Source organism: Varanus komodoensis, unplaced genomic scaffold (assembly GCF_004798865.1).
Source record: "Varanus komodoensis strain SLA01 unplaced genomic scaffold, ASM479886v1 scaffold23, whole genome shotgun sequence".
In the NCBI taxonomy this organism is placed as follows: domain Eukaryota; kingdom Metazoa; phylum Chordata; class Lepidosauria; order Squamata; family Varanidae; genus Varanus; species Varanus komodoensis.
In genome coordinates, this window is record NW_025335627.1 from 12,761,209 (window position 1) to 12,787,223 (window position 26,015).

The 26,015-nt window shown below is 47.7% G+C and overlaps 1 protein-coding gene across 1 annotated transcript in view; it reads right to left on the minus strand.

The window, feature by feature from the left end:
* Positions 1 to 26,015, minus strand: part of ATIC (5-aminoimidazole-4-carboxamide ribonucleotide formyltransferase/IMP cyclohydrolase) — a 37,753-nt gene that overhangs the window by 577 nt on the left and 11,161 nt on the right. Inside the window, exons 4-15 of the mRNA XM_044432079.1 lie at positions 23,611 to 23,677; positions 21,995 to 22,083; positions 19,524 to 19,675; positions 19,273 to 19,429; positions 17,349 to 17,474; positions 16,944 to 17,051; positions 15,628 to 15,713; positions 14,381 to 14,470; positions 13,530 to 13,658; positions 10,395 to 10,487; positions 2,259 to 2,441; positions 1,116 to 1,271 (exon numbers count right to left, since the gene is read on the minus strand). Coding sequence (XP_044288014.1) covers positions 1,116 to 1,271; positions 2,259 to 2,441; positions 10,395 to 10,487; positions 13,530 to 13,658; positions 14,381 to 14,470; positions 15,628 to 15,713; positions 16,944 to 17,051; positions 17,349 to 17,474; positions 19,273 to 19,429; positions 19,524 to 19,675; positions 21,995 to 22,083; positions 23,611 to 23,677 — 1,436 coding nt within the window. The remainder of the gene's footprint in view (positions 1 to 1,115; positions 1,272 to 2,258; positions 2,442 to 10,394; positions 10,488 to 13,529; positions 13,659 to 14,380; positions 14,471 to 15,627; positions 15,714 to 16,943; positions 17,052 to 17,348; positions 17,475 to 19,272; positions 19,430 to 19,523; positions 19,676 to 21,994; positions 22,084 to 23,610; positions 23,678 to 26,015) is intronic.

Here is a 26,015-nt window from a genome sequence, read left to right on the forward strand (position 1 = left end):
AAATGGTTCAACACTAGAGACTTATGGAATCCAAGAGATCCCGGAATGTTCTGGGAGATATTTCAGCGGCCAGAGCTGGTGATCCTGCTGAGGCCCTTGTCCCATGATGGAATGGCCAGGTGCAGCAGGCCACCCACACAACAGCTCCTCCTCAGCTGTGCGGAACCCAGAAGGCTCCCTGGTTTGCTGGGGCACTTTGACCAATGAAACAAAGTAGAGGGCGGCCAGAGCAGAGGTGGTTTAAGACTCATCACGAGAGTGACCAAGTCTGCATAAACGTGTACACCAGTGCTTACCGCAGGCAGTGAAGGCAGCAAAAGCTTACTCTACCACCTCCACTGCACCCAGTTGATCTTTTCCAAGTGGTTCAGGGGTTCCTTGCATCAGACTCAGTAAATCCAAACTGGGACCCCAGGGGCCCACTGTGCTAAGTATGCAGACACTTCAACAACAAAATGGCTCCCTTTAAGCTAATTTGCACACCACTATTGGTGCAGTGTCTGAAGTGACTAGCGCATCCTCTAACTCTGATTTTTAGGCTTGGTCCCAGCCTGAGTCTGAACATATGGACTCGACACTGGCATCCTGGCCATATTCACTGCATAGAAACTGATACAACTTAGGACCAGCGTTCTAAGGACTGCCTCCCCTTATGTTTGCTCAACTGATCATTAAGGTGATTGGGTCTTGCTGGCCATTCCAAATTTATTGAAGTGTTGCCATGTAACACTTGGATGGGAGGTCTTCTTGGCAAATGCATCCACCCTGTGGGTGGAAAACTTGGTGTTGCTCCATTTTACTGCTCATGTACCCCTCCATCATCTCCACCACCATAATCATCACATTATTTTCAAAATTGTTTTTTAATATTTATATGGAAACTGCTGAGGGACTTCTCTTAATATTCAGTGGTATAGAAATTATACCAACAATACATAAATATATATGATCTGCTTCCTTCTGTGGACAGATGACTTTGTCTCATCCGTTCATCTGAGCTATGGGTTGCTATGGAGCATCTTGCCTACACGTCGTGCCTGTGCTGCACAAGCCAGACTACAGTCCTCGTCACTCCATAATGCTAAAGAGAGACATCTCCAGTTCCACAGGCTTACCTGTTTGGCTCTATCCACATTATCCCTAAAAGGAAAGAAGGCATCAGAGCTGAGCGAGACTCCACTGAGTTTCCCAATCCATGCCTTTTTTTCAGCCTCAGTCAGCAGAGCTGGGACTTCCTCAAACAGTGCCTTCCACTTGACAAGATCTTCATCCTAAAAGGCAGCATTGCTTAATTATCTGCTAGACTGATGGACTCCAAGGCAGCAGCACACAGCAAAAGGACTGGCAGGAGTGCCTTATGAACACTTCTTCCAATGCCCCACTCTAAGCAGCAGGACTGTCACTGAAGTTCACACCTGTTCTATGGCTGTGGTATCACTTTTCTGGAACATTTATAGCTAAAGTTTATTCAGTTCTAAGGCACCAGAAAACAGCAACCCTCCTACAGATACACATAGTCCCCTACTACATCTCCTTCAGAGCATTTCAAACTCATTTGCTTAGCTTGGCCTGGCTTGTGCTTCTCCACTGAATTAAAGCAAACATCAGTGTCCAAACAGAGTATTTAGCACAAGCAGCCCCACACCAAATGAACACACAGGTATGTACACACAGCCAAGAACCATGGCTCACTATTCTTTTTCTTGACACGTCCTAATCTAATGGTTTAAAAACTTGACAGTCTCCTTGTATTTAAACGGGAAAGAGTGTTAGGGCTGATTATTATACTCCAAACCTCTGGATGACCAGCCCTGGTTGCCCATGGGGATCGAATGAGGAACAAGATGGACCCCTGCAAGATGCCACAGGCAACAAAGCCAACCATGGTGTTAGGCAGAAGCTCTCCAGCAGGAAGAACTCAAACCACCACAAAGCTGTGCTCCCAGGGCCCATTCCAGCCAGGCAGTCAAGAAGAGTATCCCAGCTGACAATCTCAAGAAGCCCACCAGCAGGAACTCTCTCTCTATGACCCTGGTCTTGATCATCCACCAGGGATGCCCTGGTGCTCTATGAGGAAGCTACAGCTCCTCCCCGTGGACCTTTCTAACATACCCCTGAAGAATACAAGCATAAACTTCAGTGGTCAAATACTTCAGCTCTGGCCAGTTTTTGCACAATGTTCAAATGTAGACAGGCTTACTTAAGGAAGAACTGTAGTTAACACTGCATATGCTTTAGGCAGATGTCCCATGTTTTACCTCACCGATGGTCCCAGTGACATACTGATCAATGGCATTGGAGATCTCCGCTCTTTTCACTCCAGCTTTGAACTTCATGGAGAGCACTCGTGGGTGAAGTCTGAGCCACCAGTGGTTTGCCTTGTCTCCGGCCAGGCGGGTGCAGTGTATTCGGGACTGCTGCCCTGCCCCGATGCCGACCACCTGGAACACAGAAAGCCCTGTAATGAAAAGGCCTTTCAAAACCCTCTGCACCTGCCTCTTCCAAAACTTTGCTCTTCGGCCTTAAGTCAAACATGTCACCAGTATTTACAACTCAAACATGATTCCTGCTGATCAACCCCTTTCTGCAAGGAGGACTTTTGCAGTTGCTTCCAGGGGGCGCCGGGGGGGGGGGGGTGGATTGGGTACCTTCGGCAAATTTAGTTAAGTCAGCTAAGACTAAGATTTTTCATGCTTTTTATTTAATGGGCAAAAAAAGCATACAAGCAACAAGAGCTTCGAGGCATTCAGTCTTATTCTGAGAAAGCAGTTAAATGGAAGTTTAGAGCAAGGTTTTCTCCAAGGTGAAGTTCTCAGTCCCTCGGGGAAATTTACAACTGCCTAGAGAACACTGCTGCTGTCTGGAACTCCAGTAGCATTACAAAGGTCATTCAACACTGTCAGAGCAGGCAGTTAATATGGATATTTAAGGAAGTCTGGCTGAGTGATCAGAATTCACCTGCTTAGAGAGGATTCAGAGCAGCCCTGAATATCCTGAACAGAGCAGTGCCAGAGTCCCCTCACCCAAAGGGGAACTGCACAGCCTGGCTGCATGGCCTTTTACTCGGAAGTAGTACTCAGAAGTTTTTACTTTCCTGGGCTCCAAGATCACCGCAGACGGGGACCAAAGCCAAGAAATTCAAAGACGCTTGCTCCTGGGGAGGAAAGCTATGGCAAATCTAGACAGCATACTAAAAAGCAGAGACATCACCCTGCCAACAAAAGTGCATATAGTCAAGGCTATGGTTTTCCCAGTTGCGATGTATGGCTGTGAAAGCTGGACCATAAGGAAGGCTGAGCGCCGAAAGATTGAGGCCTTTGAATTGTGGTGCTGGAGGAGACTCCTGGGAGTCCCTTGGACCACAAGGCAATCAAGCCAGTCAGTCCTAGAGGAGATCAACCCTGACTGCTCTTTAGAAGGGCAGATACTGAAGATGAAACTCAAATACTTTGGCTACCTAATGAGAAGGAAGGACTCCCTGGAGAAGAGCCTAATGCTGGGAACAATAGATGGCAAAAGAAGGAGGGGACAGCAGAGGATGAGGTGGCTAGATGGAGTCACTGAAGCAGTCGGCGTGAGCTTAGGTGGACTCCAGGGGATGGTGGAGGACAGGAAGGCCTGGAGGAGTGTTGTCCATGGGGTCGCGATGAGTCGGACACGACTTCACGACTAACAACAACAACAGGTTTTATCAAGCTGGGCAGGGTTGACAAGGGCACTTAGCAGCCTCCAACTCCTTACCTTCACTAAATGTTGGACAGTGCCCAATTGCCCCAGAACTTGCCCACATGAGCAAAGCAACGGACAGCAAAATGGTCAAAGGTTAGATTAGCAAACGTTTGCAGAGGTGCCATCAACATTTCTAGCTGAGAATGATGAAACACATGCCGACCGACTGAAGAGAAGAACTGCAGGCTCTGGGCACCGAGGGTTGCACTTGAAGGGAGAAGGCACCTATGGGACACAGGCCTAGTGAAGCAGGAGCGGGGAGGCCAGCAGCCTTGCCAGAGAGGCTGCAGCTGCAGGGAGGGAGGCAGAATGCCAGTGTTACACCTCTTCGGGATTAATTCACCTAAACACAGAGAGAATTTTCTGCATCTGCTTTTTCTGTGCATATTTAAAAGCACTTCTTCATAACCATGAGAGCTAGAAAACTGCTGGGCATTTAAATTAAAAGGGGGGCTGCTTTTTTCACCTTCCAGAACTCTCTGGCAAATATACAACAGAAAGCATGGCTACACTGTGCAGCTTCAGCCAGAGTCCTCCACTGCCCAAGAGTGTGCTCCGAGTGTGCAGCTTCAGCACTGCTTTCGAGAGCAAGGAAGTTCCCTGGAAGGCAGCCTGTCTCCCTGCTGGAGGCACAGCTGCTGGGCTAAGGAGGAAGGGAAACCGGCAAGAAGTGATCTTGGCAAGAAGAGCTCCTCCACCAAGCGAAGGCCTAGAGGTGGTTCATCAGGCTGATGAAGGTTCCCCACAGCTTCCTCCACTCTGCACCCAAATGTAGGGAATTTTAAAGGACCAAAAGGTGGTAGTCAATTAAGCAACCCTCCAGAAAATCTACCCTCTCCTGTAGAAGACAAGCTTTGAAATAACAACTCCCTTGCAATGGGTGTACTACTAGCAGAACGCAGAATGGGGGAGGAAGGCAGAGAAAAACAACGAGGGTTTCATTTGACGTCTGACCAGCAGCTCTGTTTTCCCATCCAGAACCAACATTTTATTTTATTTTATTTTAAACCATCTAATGTGTGTGCTGTTGCATATATTCCCCCGCCCTCCTCAAAACCCCCCAATCACATAACTTATTTTACAGATAACCTGGCAAGTGATTTAGCATAAACCTACTGGATTGGGTATTTTAAAAGAAATACATTATGTCTAAAGCTAAGGACAGGTTTATCCTCCCCATGAGCTAGTACTCACATATAAATCAATAGAATTTAAAAAAACTGTCCGTTTTTCCAGCCTTCACAATTACAAAAATTACTACTTATCATCTAAGACTATAAACTTAAGGTCGACTGAAGCTTGCCAATGTTTATCAAGAGTGGCATGTGACAACCTAAAAAGTGGTGTGTGATACAGAGGATGCCAGGCTGGCCTGAGCAACTGCAATTCATATGCCCATGCAACCACAAAGTTCCCCTGGTGACCTGAGCCAGTCATATTTTCACACCCTAGTTTACCACATGATGTTGCTATGAAGACAGAAAGTGGGAGGAAAGCTATGAGCCCCTTGAAAGGATGGACAGATCAATCAATGCAGGAAAAGGACTACTAATTGACTGTGCTAGTCAAATAATAACACTTGCGCTGTATGCACACTATCACAGTCCAGTATTCTGTACCAATAAAGAACAGAGCCAGTTCCGTCCATATACGGTGCAATCCCATGCCTGTTAGTGAGAAAGAGATCTCAATGTATTAGCAGGGTTTAGTCCCAGCAACAGTTAGAATTCTGTCCTCCCATACAAGGATGCATTTGAACGGTAGCAAAAGACCATTCTTACCGCCTTTCCTGCAAGTACAACAAGGAAGCTAAAGGAAACTATAGGGTAAGGTGTCTAAATTAAGTGATCTGGTCAGTGAGGCGACCTACAATCTGGTGCAGCCAAAGCTGAGCATTCACTCCTTCCATGCAGGACTTATTTTAGGCCCCTTATTGTTGGTGCTGCCTTCCATCTGCCCTTCCAAAACCAGTGCCTGGAATGTGTCCCAGCAACAGTAAGAAGACATGCAGGGCTAGCACCGGAAATGCCTGCCTATGTGTAGAGAGGATGAGTGAGAAATTCTAGGTAATAATCTTACATGGCTGTGAGAGATAACAAGCAACCTGCATCACAGGAGCAAGCCTTCCTGCTGAAGCACTTGAGACATCCAAGCAGGCACTAAGTCGCTCTGTGGATAGGGCCCCAAAGCCAAGTCACCACCACGGAAAAGGCCCTTTCCCTAGCCACCATCCCACAAGTAATCCTCCAGAAACCCTGGAGAAGGGCCTCTATCAAGCACCTTGATGCAGAGGAAAGCAGCTGCGACAATTCTTCATTTATTCAAGCGAGGTATCAGGAAAAGCTTCCTCGCTGTCAGAGCAATATAACAGTGGAACCAGCTCCCTAGGGAGGCTGTGGGCTCTCCCACACTAGAGACATTCAAAAGAAACTGGGCAGCCACCTGAGTGGGGCGGTGTAATGTGGCGTCCTGCAACAGCAGGGGTTGGACCTGATGGCCTTCTTGGCCTCCTCCAACTCTACTCTTCCATGGCATACTCTGGACAAGCCTCCTTGTAGAAGCCTGAGCCACAAAGCTAACCTCCCTGTCCCGGGCCTCTACGGCATCCTGATTTCTACGGGCTGCTTGAAAAGTTGCTCTGCTTGACCAACAGCTTTCCATGGCTGTGCAGGTCCCATCTTCCATCTAAGGATGAACTCTTAAGAAGAAAGCATCAGGAGAGACACCAATTGCTTGTGAGGCCAGTTGGCCTGGTCAGCGTCAGACTTGGAACTTGGTTCAGCTGCAGCAGTTGTTAAAGTGGCCAGTCAAATGCTGAAATAAACCATTTGCTGCCTTGCTCCTGCAACAGCCACACATCATGCCACAGCCATAAAAACCAAGCACCCTTCCCAGCTGACAGGGTGGAAAAAACTGGAGTTGTGGCCTTTCTTTATCAGCCAATTAGGAAACAGCTCCTAGCTAAGAAGTCAGCCATGACACAGAATTACCCTCCTCCTGAATGGATCTGGCAACATCTCACATCACAGGAGGAGGAAATGCTCTGCTTTTTACTTAGAAAGGCTTCTTGTCTAGCACACTTGGTGTTTGTTTCACCCCCGGGCTGAGCCCCAAAGCAAGCTGACTGCAGGCAACAGCTCTCATCCTGCCCTCTGCTGGCAAGCAGAGCTCCACACCTCCACGCTTCTGAATTGCTCTCCAAGAAGTCAGGAATCCCAGCTTGTGCCTCAAAGGAGCACACTGACAAAAGTGCTCACTGAACCAACTCAGGCAGCAACCATTGCTTAGGGAACAAAAGCTGGGGGCCTGGACTCAGTGACACCCAAGACGACACAAATCCTACATTCTAAACAGGAACCTGCCACATGGCCTCGAATAAGGTCCATGGAAGGTCTGTCAGGGGCATTCTATGACTTGGAACAAAATGGTTTCCTGAGCATTTCTCCTAGGTATATGATGTTGGTTCTAGAATGGGAGCTTGAGTGGATTCTGTGTCTTTCTAGAGGAATGCTTTCCACACGGGATTGTTTTTAGACTGTTTTTACGGCCTGCAGATTAACTTGCGCTTTTCTGCTGATTGGGGTTTATACTGATTCCAGCCAGTAATGTATCTGCATTTCTGCACAGTGTCTGTAAATCATGTTGAGAATCCTTTTGTGGTGGGAAGCAATGCCTATATTTAAATAATAATCCTATAAAGCCAGTTTGCACATGCATCAACAACTGATAGTAGAATACCGAGAAATAGTGTGCTTTGGACTGATAGAGAAACTGAGTCTAAGGCTGGAATGGGGATACTGCCATCCTCAGTCTAACTGTGGCGGACAAGGACTGAGACAGCACTCGGCTATCCTGCAAACTCTGCCCACAACCAACCAATCTTTTCCCATGGGTCACAGGAAAGACTGTCTCCATCCCTCACTATCTGATCTGTGATGGCTGCTCCTCCAGACAAGTCATCATTTCACAGGTTGCCGTTATCAGGAAACAAATGAGCAAGTATGAAGATTGTTCAGGTCCAGGCAAAATACCCTTCAGACTGGACATCAGCTTATATACCTGGTGATCTCACACCCCCTGTATCAGCCTTCTCCAAGCTGGTTCCCTCCAGAAGTGTTGAACTACAACACTCATCACCCTCATTCAGCATGGGGAAAGCTGCTGTCTGAATAAAAAGGCACAAATTACAACAGATTATCCATTTAACCTACGGGGGGAGGGGGGGAACAGTGTGTACCTGCAGAATGCTAAGCATATCCCCCAAAAGGAACTTTGTGTAAAATCTGGCAGTTTTTTCTTAGAAAAAAATGTTTTCTTAGAAACAATTAAAGCACAAGCCATTCCTTTTCCTTATTTAAATAAAATGAGCTGAAAGAGAGATTTGGAGCTGTAATGCAGCAGCAGCTGCCCTTAATCTGATGAGTTAAGAATGATTAAATGGGAATTTGCAGCTGAGGCAAAGCAGCACGGCTGGCATTTTATTTCAGGGACAGAAGACAGATTTGAGCGTTCTTGGAAGAAGTCAAAATGTGTGAATTAAAAAAGAGCCATGAATAAAGCAATAAGGACTGTTTGTCCTGTACAGTAAAGCAACCAGGCATTCTCGGTCAAACAAGCAAGTTCAGGATGAATTACCACAGGATGAATGATGAAAGGACCTGAATCTGGAGGAGCAGAAGGTCTGAATGCAGAGCACCAACACTGGTCCACTTGCACTGGCTGCATATTTGCTTCTGAGCCAATTCAAGGGGCTAGCTTTAACTATGAAGCCCTGCACAGCTTGGGATGGCAATACTAGAAGGACTGCCTCTCCCGACTACAGTCTTCCCAGACAGTATGGTCAATATCCAGAGCCTTCCTCTGAATGAGAACTCCAAGGGAGGTGCACCTTTTCAGTGATGGTAAGGAACAAGCTCCCCACTAAAGCCAGCCTGGCACCAACTCTACAATCCTTCCAGTATCAGGCTGCCTGTATTATATTAACCTGCCTTACTTAAATTGTTTAAATTTAGTTTTTAATTTTTTGTAGAGAAATTTTATGACGGTGTTTTTGTTATCTGTATTTTATGCCGCATTTTACTATATGAGTTGCTAGGAAATCCCTAGGAAACTTTGGCAACTGCATGGTATAGAAATAAATAATGCAACACATATACGATAGGGGCAGAGTTTGAGGACAGAGCAGGTTTCAAAGGACTGCTTCTCCAAGAGCTGATAGAACAGTGCTTGGGTATTAATTGGGTATGACCTGCTACATACCGTAGGTGGGGACTCCAGTGATGGAATCTCCCCTACCCAAAAACCTGTGACTCAGAGCAAATGGCCACATCAAGTAGAAGGGCTACTTCGTGGTCTTCTCCTCGACATCTAGTTTGCTATGTGGAGGACATGCTTTTGACATGAAGAGCCTTCTGTAAGCCTCCTTGTTCATTCTGTAGTGCTGTAGCCTGGGCACAGGCTTCCCACTGTGGTGAGAGGTCGGCCAGAAGACGGAGCTGTGCAGGGCAGAAGAGCTCCCCCAGAGGGGCTCGCAGCCATGCTCTTTTAATAGTTCCTTTGGTTTCAGCAATACCCAGTGAACACTGAGAAGAATGAGCCACTTGGAAGCCATCTCCCAGAAAGAAGAAAAGGGTGGCCAACCTGGCTCCATGCATTGTCCAGAGAAGCAGCTGCCACAGGAAACTGGTTTTGCCTTTCCCACAAGAAAGAACACCCACAGGAACCTTGAAACTAGGAGCTTGTGTTAGAGTTTTACTTTCTTCTTCTTCCCTCCCTACCCTAAATCCTTTTGTGTCAGGACTTTTTTTTACTGTAAATCTGAGGGCAATGCCTCTCTCATTATTAGTCATAATAAGGTGCTCTAGAAGCATGTTTTATTTTGTCTTCAGAGTAGGGTGAAAATAAATATGTTGAAAATTATGGGGGTGGAAGAAGCTATTGTTTCTTTCTGTTACATTATTTATGCACCAACAACTAATTAAAATATAATTCTATGCACAAGAAAAAGGATACCTTCATTTAAATCTGAAGTGGGGAACTTCAGCTTCAGTGGGGAACAGGACTACAGCTATCATCATTCCTGACCGTTGGCTATGCTGGCTAGGGCTGATGGGTCTTGGGAGTCTACCAATGTCCGGATAACTGAGCGTGGAACACAGGGTGCTCATATATGTGGGACTGCTCGAAGCAGTTCTACCTTTCTCATATCCCAGAACTTTCTGTGCCTTGTGGAAAAGAGGGGCTTAAAACTCCTTGCATGCATTTATTTATTTGGATTCAGGGTGAAGACAGATCTCCTGAAGCAGAGATAATCTGGAAACACATTCGTTGCCTTCCGAGGCCTTTGCTTTCAAGGCAGAGAATGTGCATTGCATCCTGCCACCTTTACACTCCATGTCCACCTTCACCCCCTGTGCTGGTACACTGGAGTCAAGTGGATACACAGGAGAAATTGCAGAGCCTGTCAATCAGGAAACAGAAAGAGCTAGGAAGGAACCCAAGGAAAACAAACCTCCTGTGGCAGCAGGAATGCATCAAAACCCATGCAAAACTGTGGGTCATAGTTTTGTGTAAGGTTGTCTAAACCAGTCCATCTGCATTTGTTTCCCAGCAGACAATTTGTACAACTGACGTCACTCAGAAGGTACAGCATGACATTGATTTACCTGTCCATTCTTGGCATAGCAGACAGAATTAGACTGGGTATATTTGACCGCAATGCTTGCTACAATCAGATCTCGGATAGCTGGCTCAGGCAGCTGAAACGACAAAGAGGGGATCATGAAGGCACTTTTAAAGGTAATTACGGTTTAGTGAAACCTGGATGCTGCCTGAAAATGTACAAGGCAGTGAAAGCCCCTATGTACCCCTGCCCTGAGGTGGAGAGCATTACTGGAGCTTTGAAAAAGAGGTTCTGGACTTTCAACTTAATAAATGTAGTGAGCATCAATATAAACAACCTTGAACTCTACACTGGTATTTTCTCAAACACAAACATTTAGAAGACTGCTGAATTAGAATTAAGTTACCACAGTTTCTTACTGAAAGGGCCTCACTTGGAAAATCCTAAACAGTTGCCAGCTTGTGTTTTAATACACTGCCTACTTTTACCTTGCTACTTCCAGCATCTCTTTCCAATATACTTCCCAAGATCAGAGGGGTGCGCTGTTCCTTAATGTCATTTCCCACACACACATTTAGATGGGGTGCTGCATCTCTGTATGTTTCTAATGCCAGAGAGTCTTTTAACAACATCACAAGGGCCAGGTACAGCTTGGACATTCACAGACAGGGATAAGGAATAGGGAAAAAAATCTTCCTATTCAATTTTTTTATCACATTTGTTTCCTTTTCAGGCCCCGCCCCCCCCCTTTGTGCTTGCGATGTTATACCATATAACATGGAAACATAGAAAAACAGAGCGAGTCAGAAGGGGTCTCCTGGGTCATCTAGTCTGACCTCTGCATCAGCCGGCTCCGCTCACAACATGCCCATCATGTGGACATCCAGCCTATCCTTGAACACCTGCACCGATGGGGCCTCAACGACCCCATCGTTTGTTTTGGGCTTTTTCCTGTCTGGCAACATATTAGTGAATGGTTTGTTCAAAAGGAGCTAAAAGGAGCTTTGGGAAGCAGGGAATTCCCATGTAGAGAAACTGGTGCTGCTGCTGCTCCAGTCCTCACCACATCATTAGTTATAATGTAACTACGTATGTCCCCAGATATCTGGGCATCCTTGGGTTAGAGTGAAAACAGGCCTTCCAGTACATGAGCGTAAACAAGCCTCCACTGCATGAGCGTAATGCTATCTGGCAATATCCAAGAAGAGAGAGTTCGGTGCAATCTCCAACTGTTCTCCTTAAAAGCCTTTGCAGTCAAAGCCTGTGAGAAAATGTGCTCCGCAGAGCCCCCTGCTGACCTGAAGCGGTACGTCCTCGGGGGCCTTTGGTGAACACGATAGGCCTTTGGGCCTGCTCAGAGGAGAGTTTGGACAGGCATCTTGCTTTGGACACAGCAGAGGTCAGGCATTGGGACATGAGGGCTGAGATGGATGTTTGAAAGCCAGGGAATGAAATGGAGTTGAAACTGGGGCTTTGGAGAGTTTTGTCCCTCTCAAACTAGGCAGGTGACTTTGGAGATGTGGACTGGCATCTGGCTGGATCAAAGCAATGGAGCACTTTGGGGGTAGTCCATTCAGATAGGAACCTGCTGCGATTCAGACAGCCATCCAGGGACCTTTGGGAGTTCAGTCTCTGTTGTGGAGCACCTGCTTAGTGTGCCCAGGTTCTCAGGTTCAATCCCTAACATTTCTGGGTAGGGATAGGAAAGACTCCCGCCTGAACCCCTGCACAGCCACCACCAAGGAAGATAGCTGGATCAAGGAAATGGCTTGGTACAAGGCTGCATCGCACAATCCTAACAAGAGTGAAGTGTTGGCTTTTGGCACTCTGCCTTGCTCTGCCCAGCCCAAAAGGATCACAGTGACTCTGGGCTTTTTAAAAAATATCCATATTTACTGTTTCGTACACTGGCCTTGACCAAAGGACTGAGGTGACTTTGAGATTCACACAGAGTGTTGACAGACTTTGGGGAAAACATAAAGTGCTGACACACAGGATTGGGACAGACACCTGGCCTCTACCAAAAGGGAGCAGACTGGCTTGGATGGGATTCAGATGGGTCTCTAGTTGCAGCCATTGGAAGGGGATGCCTTTTGTGGTTAGGGCAGGGTTTGGCTGGTACTTTAGGAACATAGATGGAAAGCCCAGAAATTCATACTTCTGTTCATAAAATGCCAAATAAAATAAAATCCAACCTTTACTCCTGCCCCCAAAGGCATTTAACCAGGAACACACTGGTTCAGGAAGTGGCAGCACACACACCTGAAACTTCTCTCAAAATAAACTTCCTTGCACTTATATCATTTTTGAAACAGCACCTTTTTGGTTGAAAAGCAGCAGTGAATGCTTGATCTGATCAAGAATGCACAGAATGCCTGTTCTGATGCCAACGTTCAGTCTGGCCAGCAGTCTTCCAGGTCACCGAGTCTACAGCTGCTTGCACAGGGTTGCTGTAGCACGAACAGCAGCAGCCTGCTTCCAGTCAGCAGCTAGTGATCTACAGTAGCCACACATTGGTTGCCCAGTCGCCTTTCTTTCTTGCTCTCCGACTGTCCTCTTTCCCCTCGACTCTGGCAGGGCCCAGGCTGCCAGTGTGTGCCCATATCTGCAGCTTTGGCTCTGCTGGGGCTGGCCGCTCAAAGTGGCACGCTGGGCATTTTCTTCAGCATCACAACCCTGCTCTGATGCCAAGCCACTCTCTGTCTCGTTTATGTTTTTTAGTTTAGGCTTAGTATGTCAAGTCTCTTCTCCTGTTCCAAACTCTCTGTCCAAGAAAGATTTTCCCTAGGCCTTGCTCTGGCCAACTGCAATTTTTCCAAAGGGGGTGGCAGTGCAACACCAAGTCACACCTTTGCATTGGCACAAAACATCAGACTTTCACTTAGCAGAGCATGGGGACAGACAAAGCAGCCTGATACTATTGAGCCGCATGGCCCAGGGTCTACTGCTCCAAGTAGCTGCAGAGAGCATTTTCAGAGATCTTTCTAACCAAGGATCTAAATGGTTGACTCTGGGACCTCCTGCACACCAGGCATGTGCCCTGCCATTGAGTCCGAGATCCTCCCTCGTGTCAGGGAACTGGACTGCTAGTGGCTGCCTCTTCAGCCCTGTGTCTCATTTGCTGGAGGACCACCTGCACTCAAGCCTTACCAAGGCAGCCTTCCCCTGCCTCGCTTACATTTTTATTCTTAGTAACCACGTTCTTGAACAGCGACCGGTCAATCACGCAGTCATTCCTCTTCTGTGCTAGGTACAGTCCAAACAGAGTGCGGATCTCATTTTCATCTGGCTCATAAGCAGGGTCCATCTAAAAGCAGGAAGACATTTTAAGGTCATGCCAGCTCAAGGACAGTTTCCCTCATTATTAATCGTTAAAGTGGCATTTCCCCACCCCATCCCTCTTTCCTCTAAAACAGATGAACAGCAAGAGGTTTACCAGAGGTGTTCAGCTTCAATGCCACCAAGTAAAATCTGGCCTAGGATTTGGAGTGGACCCTTGATCAACACAAGCGTTCACTTCCAAACAAGCAGGCTGTATTGGCTGAACACTTCCCTGTTCAGGATATTCAGAGCTTATTTCTTGTAGATGGTTCCCAGCTGGCCCCTCGAGTTCCTCATTAAGTCTGCAATCCTGAACACACTTGCCAGGGACAGAGCCCCACTGAACATCCTGGAAAGTACTTCTGAGGAAAGCCAACCTGGATGGCTCTGCCCAGCGGTCAAGCTGAGGCATGGCGTGCTGCCTCCAGCCAAGGCACGGGGAGCCTCTGGGATGCATGCCCACACACGGTGGGCTGCTCTCTTTCAGGCTGCTCTAGCGACAGTCTTACCTGCACCTTAAAGAGGCTTCCAGATCAAGTCTCAAGAAGCTGTGGAGTGCATCTAATATTTATTTTCTCCTAAATAGAACATTTTAAAAGAAATTGCAGCAGAAAGCAGGGAGGTCAGGAAATAGGAGTTCAGATGTGGGAAGGAAGCAGTAACACAGTTAATCATTCTTTAAAACCTTGAAATATTTCAAATACCAACCTGGAGTACACAGTAGTTCCCATTTTTCTTTTTGGACAGGATTTTGAGGGCTTCTTCATCATACCCGGGAGCCACAACCCCATCAGATACCTGCATAACAAGCATGAACAAATATTAATACCTCCACATGACAAGACAGTGTTTGCACCTTCCAGTTGCAAACTCAGATTCCCCAACTGCTAAACAGCACCACCCACATAGAAGATGAAGGTATCAGCAACCTGAGGGGCATCCGAGCCTGAAGAAACAGAAAGCCACACAAACACACTCGCACACAGAGCACTAAAGCAAGAGGGACCAGGGTACAGAAGACGATGGTGTCCTGAACCCTCCTGGGGATGGTCCTGAGGAGAGCTGTGATGCAGCCCAAGGGCCTAGGCTGGCGGAGGCACAGCGCGATGTGGCAAGCCAGCCACTGTACTGCACCCGAGCCCTCTGTGCTCCTTGGCATTCTCGATATTGGTGAGAGGAGGAATGGCGTAAGGCACAAACAAGCTGCCTGGAGGTTCCTTTGCTGCCTGCACTGCACCGCTGAGTCCAGAGGAGCTCTTGTGGGCAGTTGGCACTTTTGCCAATGGAGGCAGCCCTGGACTCCTTGAGGACCCATCGTTGCCTTCTGGCCTTGCACCATTAGGACAGAACTGCTTATTGCGGTGCTGTGGCCAGCTTAGCGCAGTCAGTGCAATTCCACTTCAGGCCTCCGGACTGCCCGACTGGAGACCTCCCCGAGCCCCTGGTGCTGGCTTCTAAGGGCCCAAGAGTGAACATGCAAGGCGATCTCAGTGGAAAGCAATCGTTGGCAAACCCCTTTGGGATTTTGTAGTTTGACTTCCCGCTCCTGCTCCCTTCACTGTTCAACATCCAGGAACCCTTTGTAGGTGTGGAGTGGTTTTTAAACATTGTAAATAAACAAACAGAAAAAGCAAGAATCAAACAAATGCTCCCTGATCTTTTCCCAAGGCAGTACTGACGCTGGTGGGGGGCACAGGACCCACTCGATTTGCCACACCTTTCAGGACAGGAAAGTAGGGCAGCCCCATCCCCACTTTACCTGGCCCAGGCTGGGAATGTTCCTGCATGCTAGCTCCCATCATCCCTGACTGCTGACTGAGGCTGAAGGGGACTGGGGTCTGGGGTCTGGAGGGACACTGATGCCAGCCCTGCCCAACCTTCTGCTGCAGCTGGAGCTGGATTCATCATGGTGTATTTGCTAGGGCGACACGACACGCAACGCTGCCACTACCAACCTCTCTGGAAATGATCTTTGCTGTGGGGACATCACAGGTATCAGAGAGAGCAACGAAGTCACCAAAGGATGACATTCGGTCGGCACCTGGGGGGAAAAGCAAATGTTTGCACCAGATTCCTCACCTATCAGAGTCCCCAGAACCTCACATCTTCATGCACAGCCCCACCCCAGGCATGCTTACTCTGCAGTAAGTCCCACTGGGCTCAGCACAACCCTTTCCTGGCCAAGTATGCCCACATCTGGTGTCCTTCAGCTTCAGTAACAGCCAAGTGTGGCACACGCGTACAGGCGGGGTCAGAACAGCTGCTTGAAATGAAGCTGCAAGGAGCAGCTCTAGGACGCAGCCCACCTCTGTGCAGCAGCTCACCGTGGGGATCTGACACCTTCTGCAGTGGGTTCTGGCAGCACAGTGAACAAGCACCCGTTTCACCTGTGTGGGAGCTGCAGCGTGCAGCACGCTGCTTCCTGGAGCAGCACGCAGCTGCATGCAACAGGCCCCCCCGCACTGCTTCCTTTACAACAATCCAGCATGAGGTCATTAGCTTAAAGGGGTGGCCATTCAGGCTGGCTCTTTGTTCAGAACATGCCATGCACTCCAGGCATTTCTTCATCTGCTACTTGGCAACGGTCACAAATTCAAGGAATACGCGCATAGTGAGGCAAGCCACAGTGACGGGTATTTATACATGAACTGAACAGTGAGAGGTGTCTCGTCTGGCACAGGGCAGTGCAGGGGCTCAAGGGTTAGCCTGCAATGTGGTAGAGCCACACTGTAGTCCCCTTTTAGTGCTGAAGCTCACTGTGTGACTTTGAGCCAAGTTAGGCTGACTCTCAGCTTAGCCTACCTTACAGGGTTGCTATGAAGATAAAATTGAGAAAAGATTTATGTTAGCAACAGGAAAAAGGCGAGACAGAAATGGAATAATAAAAATTAAACATGGGAGACAGTCAAAAAACTCCCTCTGGGGCTATTTTCTACAGACTGTTCCACATCGCCAGTCATTCATTGAGAGCCAGTGTGGTGTAGTGGTTAAGAGCATGGGACTGGGACTCAGACGATCTGGGTTCTAGTCCCCACTCAGCCATGGAGCCAACTGGGTGACTTTGGGCCAGTCACAGACTCTCAGCCCAACTTACCTCACAGGGTTGTTGTTGGGGGATAAGATGGAGGAGGAGAATGATGTAAGCTGCCTTGAGCCCTTTATAGGGAAAAGGCAGGATATAAATTGAAAAATAAATAAATAAATAAATAAATTCTGCAAGGGACGAGAGGATCCATGAAAGGGAGGCCTGCTGCTTTGCGCGCCTACTCACCTCTTGCCCGAGCATATGCAGACGCCAAAGGTGTCAGCATGCTGTGCATGTCCTGGACCATACAGACCGCAGCTTCTTCTTCACTGAGGAGCACGCCCACAGCTGCACCTGGTGGGTGAGTGAGCACGGCAGTCAGTGTTGGGGCCCTCGGCCTCTCATCAGCGGCTGCATCTCACCTTAAGCGAGGTGCGGCTGTGCCTCTTGACTCCCCCACCAGCAAAGACGGTCCATGCCCATGCCTAGCTCTACAGCACAGAGGTACGAACAGCAGCTCTGCATATCACAGCCCTGTTCGAGTGTCAGTTCTAGATCAGGCATTAGCACACATCGGTACAGATGTGCCCAAGGACTGCATAATCCCATCAGCATGTAAATGTGGAGCAGAACCCAAAGCTGTAGTCCTACCTGCTGGACTGACGTGCTTGAAGGAGGCTGCAGCTGGAAGGTCCAAAGCCTGCTTGAGCTCCTTGACCAACTGCCAGGCATTTAGAGCATCGCACAGGTTGATAAATCCCGGGGAGCCATTCAGGACTGCAGAGACAGAGCACAGAGGCCATTCATCAGCCAGAAATGCCATTCTGTAGGAGCCTCCACAGCGACAGGATCGATTCCATTTACTGTCTGGTACAGTTACGTTTGGTTCCCAAACTCAGTGTCATGACTGGGGTACATTTCCTTCCTTTTAACATAACCAGTGGTAAGTGCATGGGCAGAGAAATGGCTTCCCCCTTTTCCACAGTATTAAGAGGCAAGCTAGTACAGCATCCAGTGGCCAACAAGTGGGAAGGTAAATGCAAAACACATGCATATGTATGGTGTATATATATTTGGAGCCAAAGTATGAAGTTAATTAAGCTACATTATGCCCTAAATTCAAATGCTGAAGCCAACCCCTCCAAAATAATAAAGTTAAGCTGGCTCTGTCATCACAGCAGCTCTGTCCACATGCTCGGTACCTGTGGGTGTCAGGCAAGCCCCTACCCCTCAACACACGTGCCAGCAACATTCCCTTGCTAAAACACAACTGGTTCAGGTTGAAGGAAGCCTCCTTTACGCATGCAGAGTCTCCCGCACGCAAGGGCTGGGAGGAAATGCGGTGCATACAGGCGGGGGTGGCTCCCATGGAGCTTCAGCTGGAGAACGTTGCTGGTGAGCCTGCCGCCATCTCGGTTACCTGCCTGGCCCCATGCGTCCCTGCAGGCGCATCCACGTGCTCAGAAGGAAACACCAGACTGGGATACATGGAATGCATTTATTCTGTAGAAATATGGCCCACTTCTAAGCTTAAAGCATGGTTCCCTCTCTCGCATTATGTTATTCCCAAGCAGAATGCCTGAGGATCAGAAGAACTTGTCATATTCTAGTTGCCAAAAATGCACTGGAAGACAGACTGAGAGGTCAGTAGGAAAGAAGAACAGGCTAACATGACGAGAGGCCAAGAAGGTGCATGGGCAGTTAGCTATGGAACACAAACATTCTGCCTGGGATGTTAAAGCCATCTACAGGAAGAAAGAGATGGGAGGGCTAAAGGAAAAGCTGTCATTACTGCAATGCTTGGAATGCTGGAATTTACTGAGATATGAAATTCAGAACAGGGGAGGACACACAGATGATCAGTTTTTTCAGAAAGGAACCTAGAATAAAATATTAATAGCTTCCCTACTTAATCTTCACAACAACCCTGTGAGGTAGGTTGGGTTTTAAGATGCAACAAAGTCACCCAGCCAATTTGATTACTGAAAGGGGATTAGAACCTGGGACTCCTCAACCCAAGCCCAGCATTCTACTCACATGAGCACCCAGGCTTCTGTCACCAAAGCAGGGGCACAGAACTGCATCCCACCTGAGCTACTAATTGTTTTGGTAGCTTCCCAGTATTTGTGCATTTTTCCTATTCTCAAAGGTGGGAATGACTCCCTTAGGGATGTTAATGGCAGGAAGAGCTTGAAGGTTGAATATGCTGGTATCTTTGGCCCTGCCCAGTTTGCCATCATCCACCCCCAGAATGTGGCCACACAGCTCCTTTCCGAAGGAAGGAGCCCTTGGGCTGAGATGTTTTGCACCCCTTTGAGGGAGCTAAGAGCTGGTGAAATGCAGTGCCTCAAAGACAGAGCCATGAAGCAGGGTGTTCCTGGTTCCAGTTGGAACTCTGTTAGGAACGGCTTGTTTAGCATTAGGTGAGCTGCTCTGTCAGCTTGGCCCTCCATCTGTGATACTGGAAGAATTATGCCAACCTACCTTACAGGGTTTTTGTAACAACCACAACAACATCATGTATGCAAAGCTCCTGCCAACACATTCTTTGGAATGGATTATCAATGCATTGTACCTGTCAGAGGAAGCTTTGGCCTCAGAGTGTAGAGCTGAGCAGGAGTCTGGTGTGGATTCATGCCATATCTCAGTGGAAGTTGGGACACTCCTTTGCTGTACTCTTTCCTGAAGTAATCAGAGATGGCCATGTCGTACTGGGCAGTGTGCGTGAAAGCCTGGAGGAGGAGTGGCTCAGGTCAGTGGTCACTGGACTACTTCAGGTGTTACGGAAAAGCACCCCTCACCCCAGCAGGAAAGATGGCTATATACCTTTAGTGCTAACTGGCGCCGAGTTTCCAAGGTGGTATCCTTACTACTTGAGGCCTTCATTTCCTTTGCTACTGTGCTGTAGTCGCTGGGATCACACACAACTGTCACACGAGCATGGTTTTTTGCAGCCGCCCTCAGTAAAGCTACTCCTCCTGTGAATGAAGGAAGCCAGGAAAACAACTACACACCATATCATGATTTATTTTATTTGCAAGATTCATATACTGTTCCATTGTGGAGAGTTTGGAGCCGTGAATAATAGAACAGTGTGTTACAAACAAGATTAGTTAAACTGTGTCCATCAAACTATGCCTGGTTACATCAGGAAGGTCACATCCTGAACTACAAGCCTCTTCACCAGGCATTCAGGACAAGCCAACAATGGCATCTCCCTGACCTCCTCAAACAAAGAAATGGCACCACCGTGCTGAAGGCTCTTCTCTGGGTGGGTTCCACTTGAGACATGGGTCTAAGCTCAATCACAAGGGCCATCCCTTCTGATGACCTCAGTGACCAGGTAGGCGGGTAAGGGAGAAGGCACTGGTACCTCTCAGGTACCCTGGTCCAAAGCTGTTCACGTCTCTGCACACTAGTACCAAAACTTCAACCCTGGCTGGGCTGTGAAAAGCCAGCCAGTGCAGTCCCCCCACGGACAGGGTTGCATGCGGAAAAGTGGTGACTCCTCTCAACAGTGGGGCCACTGCATTCTGCACTAGCTCCAGTGTCTGGACCAGCCTCAAGGGCAGCCCACGAAGAGCACACAGCTGCAAGACTGAGGTCACCGGCGTCTCCATGACGTGCCCAAGCTGTCCCTGTCCAGGAGAGGCCATTGCTGGCACGGGAATCAAAGATGGTGAAGGCACTCATTTGGGAATCCAGTGGCAGTGGTGGACATAGAGGTACCCCAGCCCAGACCTCAAGCAGTATGTCAGGCACAGCAAATCTACCCCTCTTACTACAGCTTGTCTCCCCTCATGAATAAATCCTTCACAGTTTATAGGACAAGGACTACAGTCCTTTCAATAACTCCACAGGATCCATTACTAGCATTCTGTGCATGGCAACTGTTTCTGCACTGGCTCCTCAACATCCTTCTGAAATGGCTAAACAAAAAGGTTTTTCAAAATGAAGTCATCTGACTGTCTACCATGGTGAAAATGCATTTTGGAGACATAACCTAGTTATGCTTGCCGACAGAAACATTTCTTTGTGCTGCAATTCCACTGGTGCCTCTCCAGGAATCCACCCACCCTGGAATCCACCCCAATGGGATACACAACCCCAAGGAGATTGGCCAGCTGCCAAAAGTGCCAGAGAACAGCCAGCTCACTGAACGACACTTAGAGCCAAAGCAGCTGCGCCAGCAACTGGGAAGCAGAGAAAGCAAGCCAGTCAGTCGAGTATCACCGGGAGCTGCAGCCCTTTGGGGGCATTTAAAGTCAGGCAGGAGGAGGACTTCCCCCTTTGGTTCTCCGGCAGGGTGGAGGCGCATCCTGGTGACTCTGAAGCCCCTTTCCTGGGACCAGGGCCAGGGGAAGGAGGGCTGTAGCATAGCACAGATGGGTGGACCTCCCCTTGCTTTCTGGAGGCAGGACCTTCCCCTATCCATAACCTGAAAGCTTCAAGAATCCCCTTGTTCACCAGTGTGAGGACTAGGTGTTAAATGGTAACCATGAGACTGTCCCTCGTCACCTCACGCTGCAGGTAGGTCTCATGTGATTAAACATCCTTCATACACATTCCCTCCACATAGAAAACCTGCTAGTCAAAGGAGAAAGTCCCGGCCTAACCTTCTCCCCAGCACATATGCAGTCTTGAGCCTTCACCTGCAGTCTCTGTACAGCTGTATATTGCGTCCGTATAGCCTGAAGTGCCTGATCCTGCCTAATCTTGCAAGCTAAGCAAGCTGGGCCTTGTTGAAATCTGGATGGATGACTTAAATGTTGTGAACCACCCAGAGAGCTTTGGCTACAGCGGGTATAGAAAGGTCTGAAAGAGGACAGTGATAGCCTGCCCTGCCAGGAGCACAGAGCAAGGGGCAGAGAAGGGAAAGGGCTGCTGGAAGGGTGTCCCACTGCTTTGGCAGCTACAAGAATGCAGCAAGCTCCCTTCCTGTGCCAGAGGTTAGCATGAACAAGTGTGGTGTGCACATGTGGATGTGATTCTTGGTAGATCAAGAACCCAAAACCACTGGCATAAGGCATGCTGTGGAAAGGGAGCCCTTTAAAGACCCTTTGGTGCCATTCTCCGGGAAGAGTGCAGGGTTGTACAAGACTCCTCGTCTCCCTGCTCCTGCAGGATCAAGTATCCTCCACACATGAAAGAACCTTGGTGCAGGTCATACGCTCATGTCCAAATCATCCCCCCGCTCTAGTGTTCATAGGAGGAGCCATAAGAAGAGCTTTCAGGCAATATATCCCCAGGTTACGCATGATGCCAACCCCGCTTAAAGGCATGTTTCTTCGACTTACCAATGTCAATCTGTTCAACTGCTTCTTGGACAGTTACATTCGGGGATGCAACTGTCTTGACAAAAGGGTACAGATTGCAAACTGCAACTCTAGAAAAGGAAGGGTGGAGATGCTTTAAATTTAAAAGATCATGTCCAAGGCAGCATACACTGGATGCACTCCCAATGCACTCCCAACATAAAACCAGAGGTTGCATCACATGGTAGTCTCTGCAGGTCCAAAGGCGCTGATGATGCCCAACTGCAACGCTGCACCCCATCTCTCTGCCCATGCTTCCAAAGCCTTCCCTGGGATGGAGTGCTCGTGCAGCCCTGCCTCCAGGGAGAAAGCAGTGGTGTGAAGTTGCTTGTGGTGGCTACAACAAACGGGCCCCACTCACAGAATCAGGCCATTAGGTGGCAGCTGTCTTCTGGGAGCTCAGTCCTAGCAAAGCATTTGCAAGGTGTGGATAAAATGAAACAACTGGGGACTTTCTCACCAGTGCGACACTAACCAGATAATTCATGTAGAAAGTTCTCAGTGTAGTTGGGACTGAGAAAATTAAGCAATTGAGATGTCCCCCAGATTTCCTCACTTATGAATCCAAACCTCCAACAGCACTGGTTCAATAGTTTGATTTCAAGATCTGACACCTGGAAGAATAGCAACCCTCCTTTCTTCAGCATGCCATGATCAGCAGTCTCTGAGCACTAATCCAAGCCTGATTTTTTATTATTATTCTAATGCAACTAAAAAGGATGTGGATGGTGTGGGTACCTGTGACCAGTTAACACAAGCTCAAACATGCGTGTTCTCAGAGTAGACACTGCTTGTTTAAAAGCCTCTATGATTTGACAGCTGAGAACCCCATGATGAAAGCACATTGCATAAGACAATGCGTATGGCCTGCAAGGCTGGCAAGATGCCTCACAACCGCTGCTGTAGGGCATGCACGTCATTATTTCCACACTATTAGTGGCAGTTCTTTAAAGATATGGGATGAGTGAGACCCATTCAATCTCCCAATCATGACTGGAGGCAATTATGTCCTAACAGAAAAGGAAAGCTCTCAATAGGCATGTCTCCTTTCCTTTTTGATTTCCCCCTGCACATAAGGCTTACTTGCCATCTTCCACTATATGGGCTCTTTGGACTCCAAAGCCAGATGGATACTGGCCTTCCATTTTCCTGTCAGTGAAGGGTTAAAGAGAGGGGCATACCAAAAGCAGAGGGCTTGGTCAGATCCCTGACCAGGGTTCCCATGCATGTAGGACTGGCCCTGAATCTTTGCACTCTTTATGTTTGAAGTTGACTTGCATGTTGAAATCCAAACAGTGCTACGTAAATCTCAAAAGGGTATGTTTGCCACTGTTTCAAAATCAATGATCGTCAGCATAAAGACAGTAGCTCTCTCGCACTACTGCATATGGGTGTCCCACACACAAGAGCCCACCAATGCACAAAATGTCTCAAATGCAGCTGGTATCACTTTGATCTTGCACGCAGATGAAGAGAGGTGCTTCTGCGCTTCATGGCACAGAAGCCTCACTTCTGCTGCACATCAACATTTTCCAATGGTGTCAGAAGTTTATCTCTTGAGTATTTATTAACTCACAGTTGCCCTTTATTTTTTTTACCTTACAAGGCTGAAGTCCAATTTAGCCATGTCAGCTTTATCTTGTGGAATGTCACGTGCTAAAATACCTGGTTAGAAGAAAAAAAGATGTTAAAGCTGTAGGAAGAGGGATTTAAGATTAGCTGCTGTGTGGAAAACCACATTCTCCTGTAAAGAATTCATATGCCAAATCTTTTCCCTATGTTACAGATGAATACTACTTCCCTAGTTACCAAAATATTACTCTTGAGCAAAGTCCCTCTGAATCCTAGGATAAACAAGGACACAATGGCTGGGTTCAGGAAATGCAACAAGCCAGGGTGGTTTTTCACCAATGTTAGTCTGTCATGCTGTTCAAACCCCATTGTGGTACTTCACCACAGTAAATTTGGTCTTTAGAAACCACAAAGAGAAATGGTGGCTGGATTCACACAATGTGGCAAGCATCCTGCACTGTTTCCATAGTACATGGATTTTGGTCTGAAGTGACCGGTCAGACAATCACATGGTTACCCAGGTGCTTGATTTCTAGGCTCCTTGCTCCATCCTCCTGGCCTTGCCATGCATTCCCATCCCTTCCTTATTCCTGCCCCTGAACCTCAGGACTCTCATCCTGACCGGTCCTCTGTAGCCCCAAGGAGGGGTCCTCATTCCTCCTCCTAAGTGTGCATGCCTATCTGCAACACTTCCCAGCTGCTTCAGCCCCACAGAGATTTTTTATTTAATCTAAGTAAATGGCTTGCTGTGATTCCCCTTCTCCCTCTGCACTGTCTCCTTGTTGCCAAAAGTAAACAGGGAGAGAGGCATATCACTCAGTCAATGGGAATAAAGTAAGCAAAGATGTATGTGTTGTGAGGGAGCCAAGGGGAGTATTGATCAAATGCCAGGCACAGCCACTTCCACAGATGCTCTCGTATGGCATTTCTAGACCAACTATGGTAAAATAGCATTCCCAGGTCTGGATGACCAAAAAAGCTGCACTGAAGTGTGGAAACCTTAGGAAAAAACCAATGGTTTTTTTTGTTTCAGAAAACAAATCCTACCACACAGGATCTCTGGACCTAAGTCTGGACAACACAACAAACCTACAGCAGTAAGATTTCACCATGGCTTCTCATGCCATGTGAACCTGCCAAATGCTATCTCCATGCCACCATGGCTTGTCATGTTGTCTGAACCTGGGATTGTGGTTTGCAAGAGCCACAGAGTCATCTGGAAAGCGTGAAAACTGCAGCAACTGCTCCATCCATTCAGATCCTATGTGTGGACCAATGTTCCCATTGGAAGACACAGGAAACAAAAGGAAAGGAGCAATGCACCATGGGATTGAACTTAATGGCAGTGACTGATGGGATATGTGCCAACAGCTGGAGGCCTGAGTGGGGAGGAGGGGAACCACACTAGCACAGAAGCCACTTGTCTGTTGGGTAGATCATGGTAAAAAAATGCAAATCATGGTTATCACACAGTGATACTTGTGTTATGTGAACACAGCCATCACGTTCATGGGGCTTATTGCTACTCAAGTGCGTACAGAATAGCAGTCTTAGTCTCAAGGGGAACCTACTTGATGTGACATGTGAGGAACTCTTGAAGCAAAATCCTATTCAATGTGTTTACCTGGAGTTAAGTCCCAATGATTTCAATAGGGCCTGAGCCTTCTTAACTGGGCACTGCATTGTCTTCTCAAAGCAAGCCATCTTTTGGTACCAACTACTCAAAGCTTTTCTAATAATAGAAAAATATTGGCCTACATTTCTAACAAAAAGTAGTTTATAGCACAGTGCCATACATATCTACTAAGGCCCACTGAATTCAGCATGGTTTACTCCCAGTCAGATAAGTGAGTATAGAACTGTCACCTTTTAAATGAGTAAACTGATATATTTTCAACATTTCTAATTAGATTATAACAAGTTCAGGCCAAAATAAAGCCTCTGGACTCCTGAGGCTGCATTTCAGAACAGTGAAATGGTACTGCCCCAAGGACATTTCAGAATGTAGGTGGGAATCATGGTAGTGAAAGCTCCCAAACACCCCCATTAATTTTTCCCCTGTACATAGAAAACTGACATATTGGACATAGTTTTAGCTAATTTCCAACATGCTAGTTCTGCACAGGAAGAGACTTTTTGTGCTGAGGGAAGCAAATCTGTATCTCCTCATTAGAATTCTTCAAGGACTGTATGACATTATCCTTTTGAACCCTTGATTAAGCTTTAAGGTGCCACTGCAGTTTCTGCCTTTAGGTTTCTAAGAAAAGATCCCAGAGACCATAGAATGGCTTGGAAAACTCCTTCCAAGAGGGGAGATTGTGCTCCATCCTCAGAAAGGACAGTCAAGATCTGCCCTGCAACCCTGCACAACGGGAACAGCAAGAGCCGTGCCAGCTGCTTCTTCAGGGTTCAAACTCTGACCCTAGAAAGG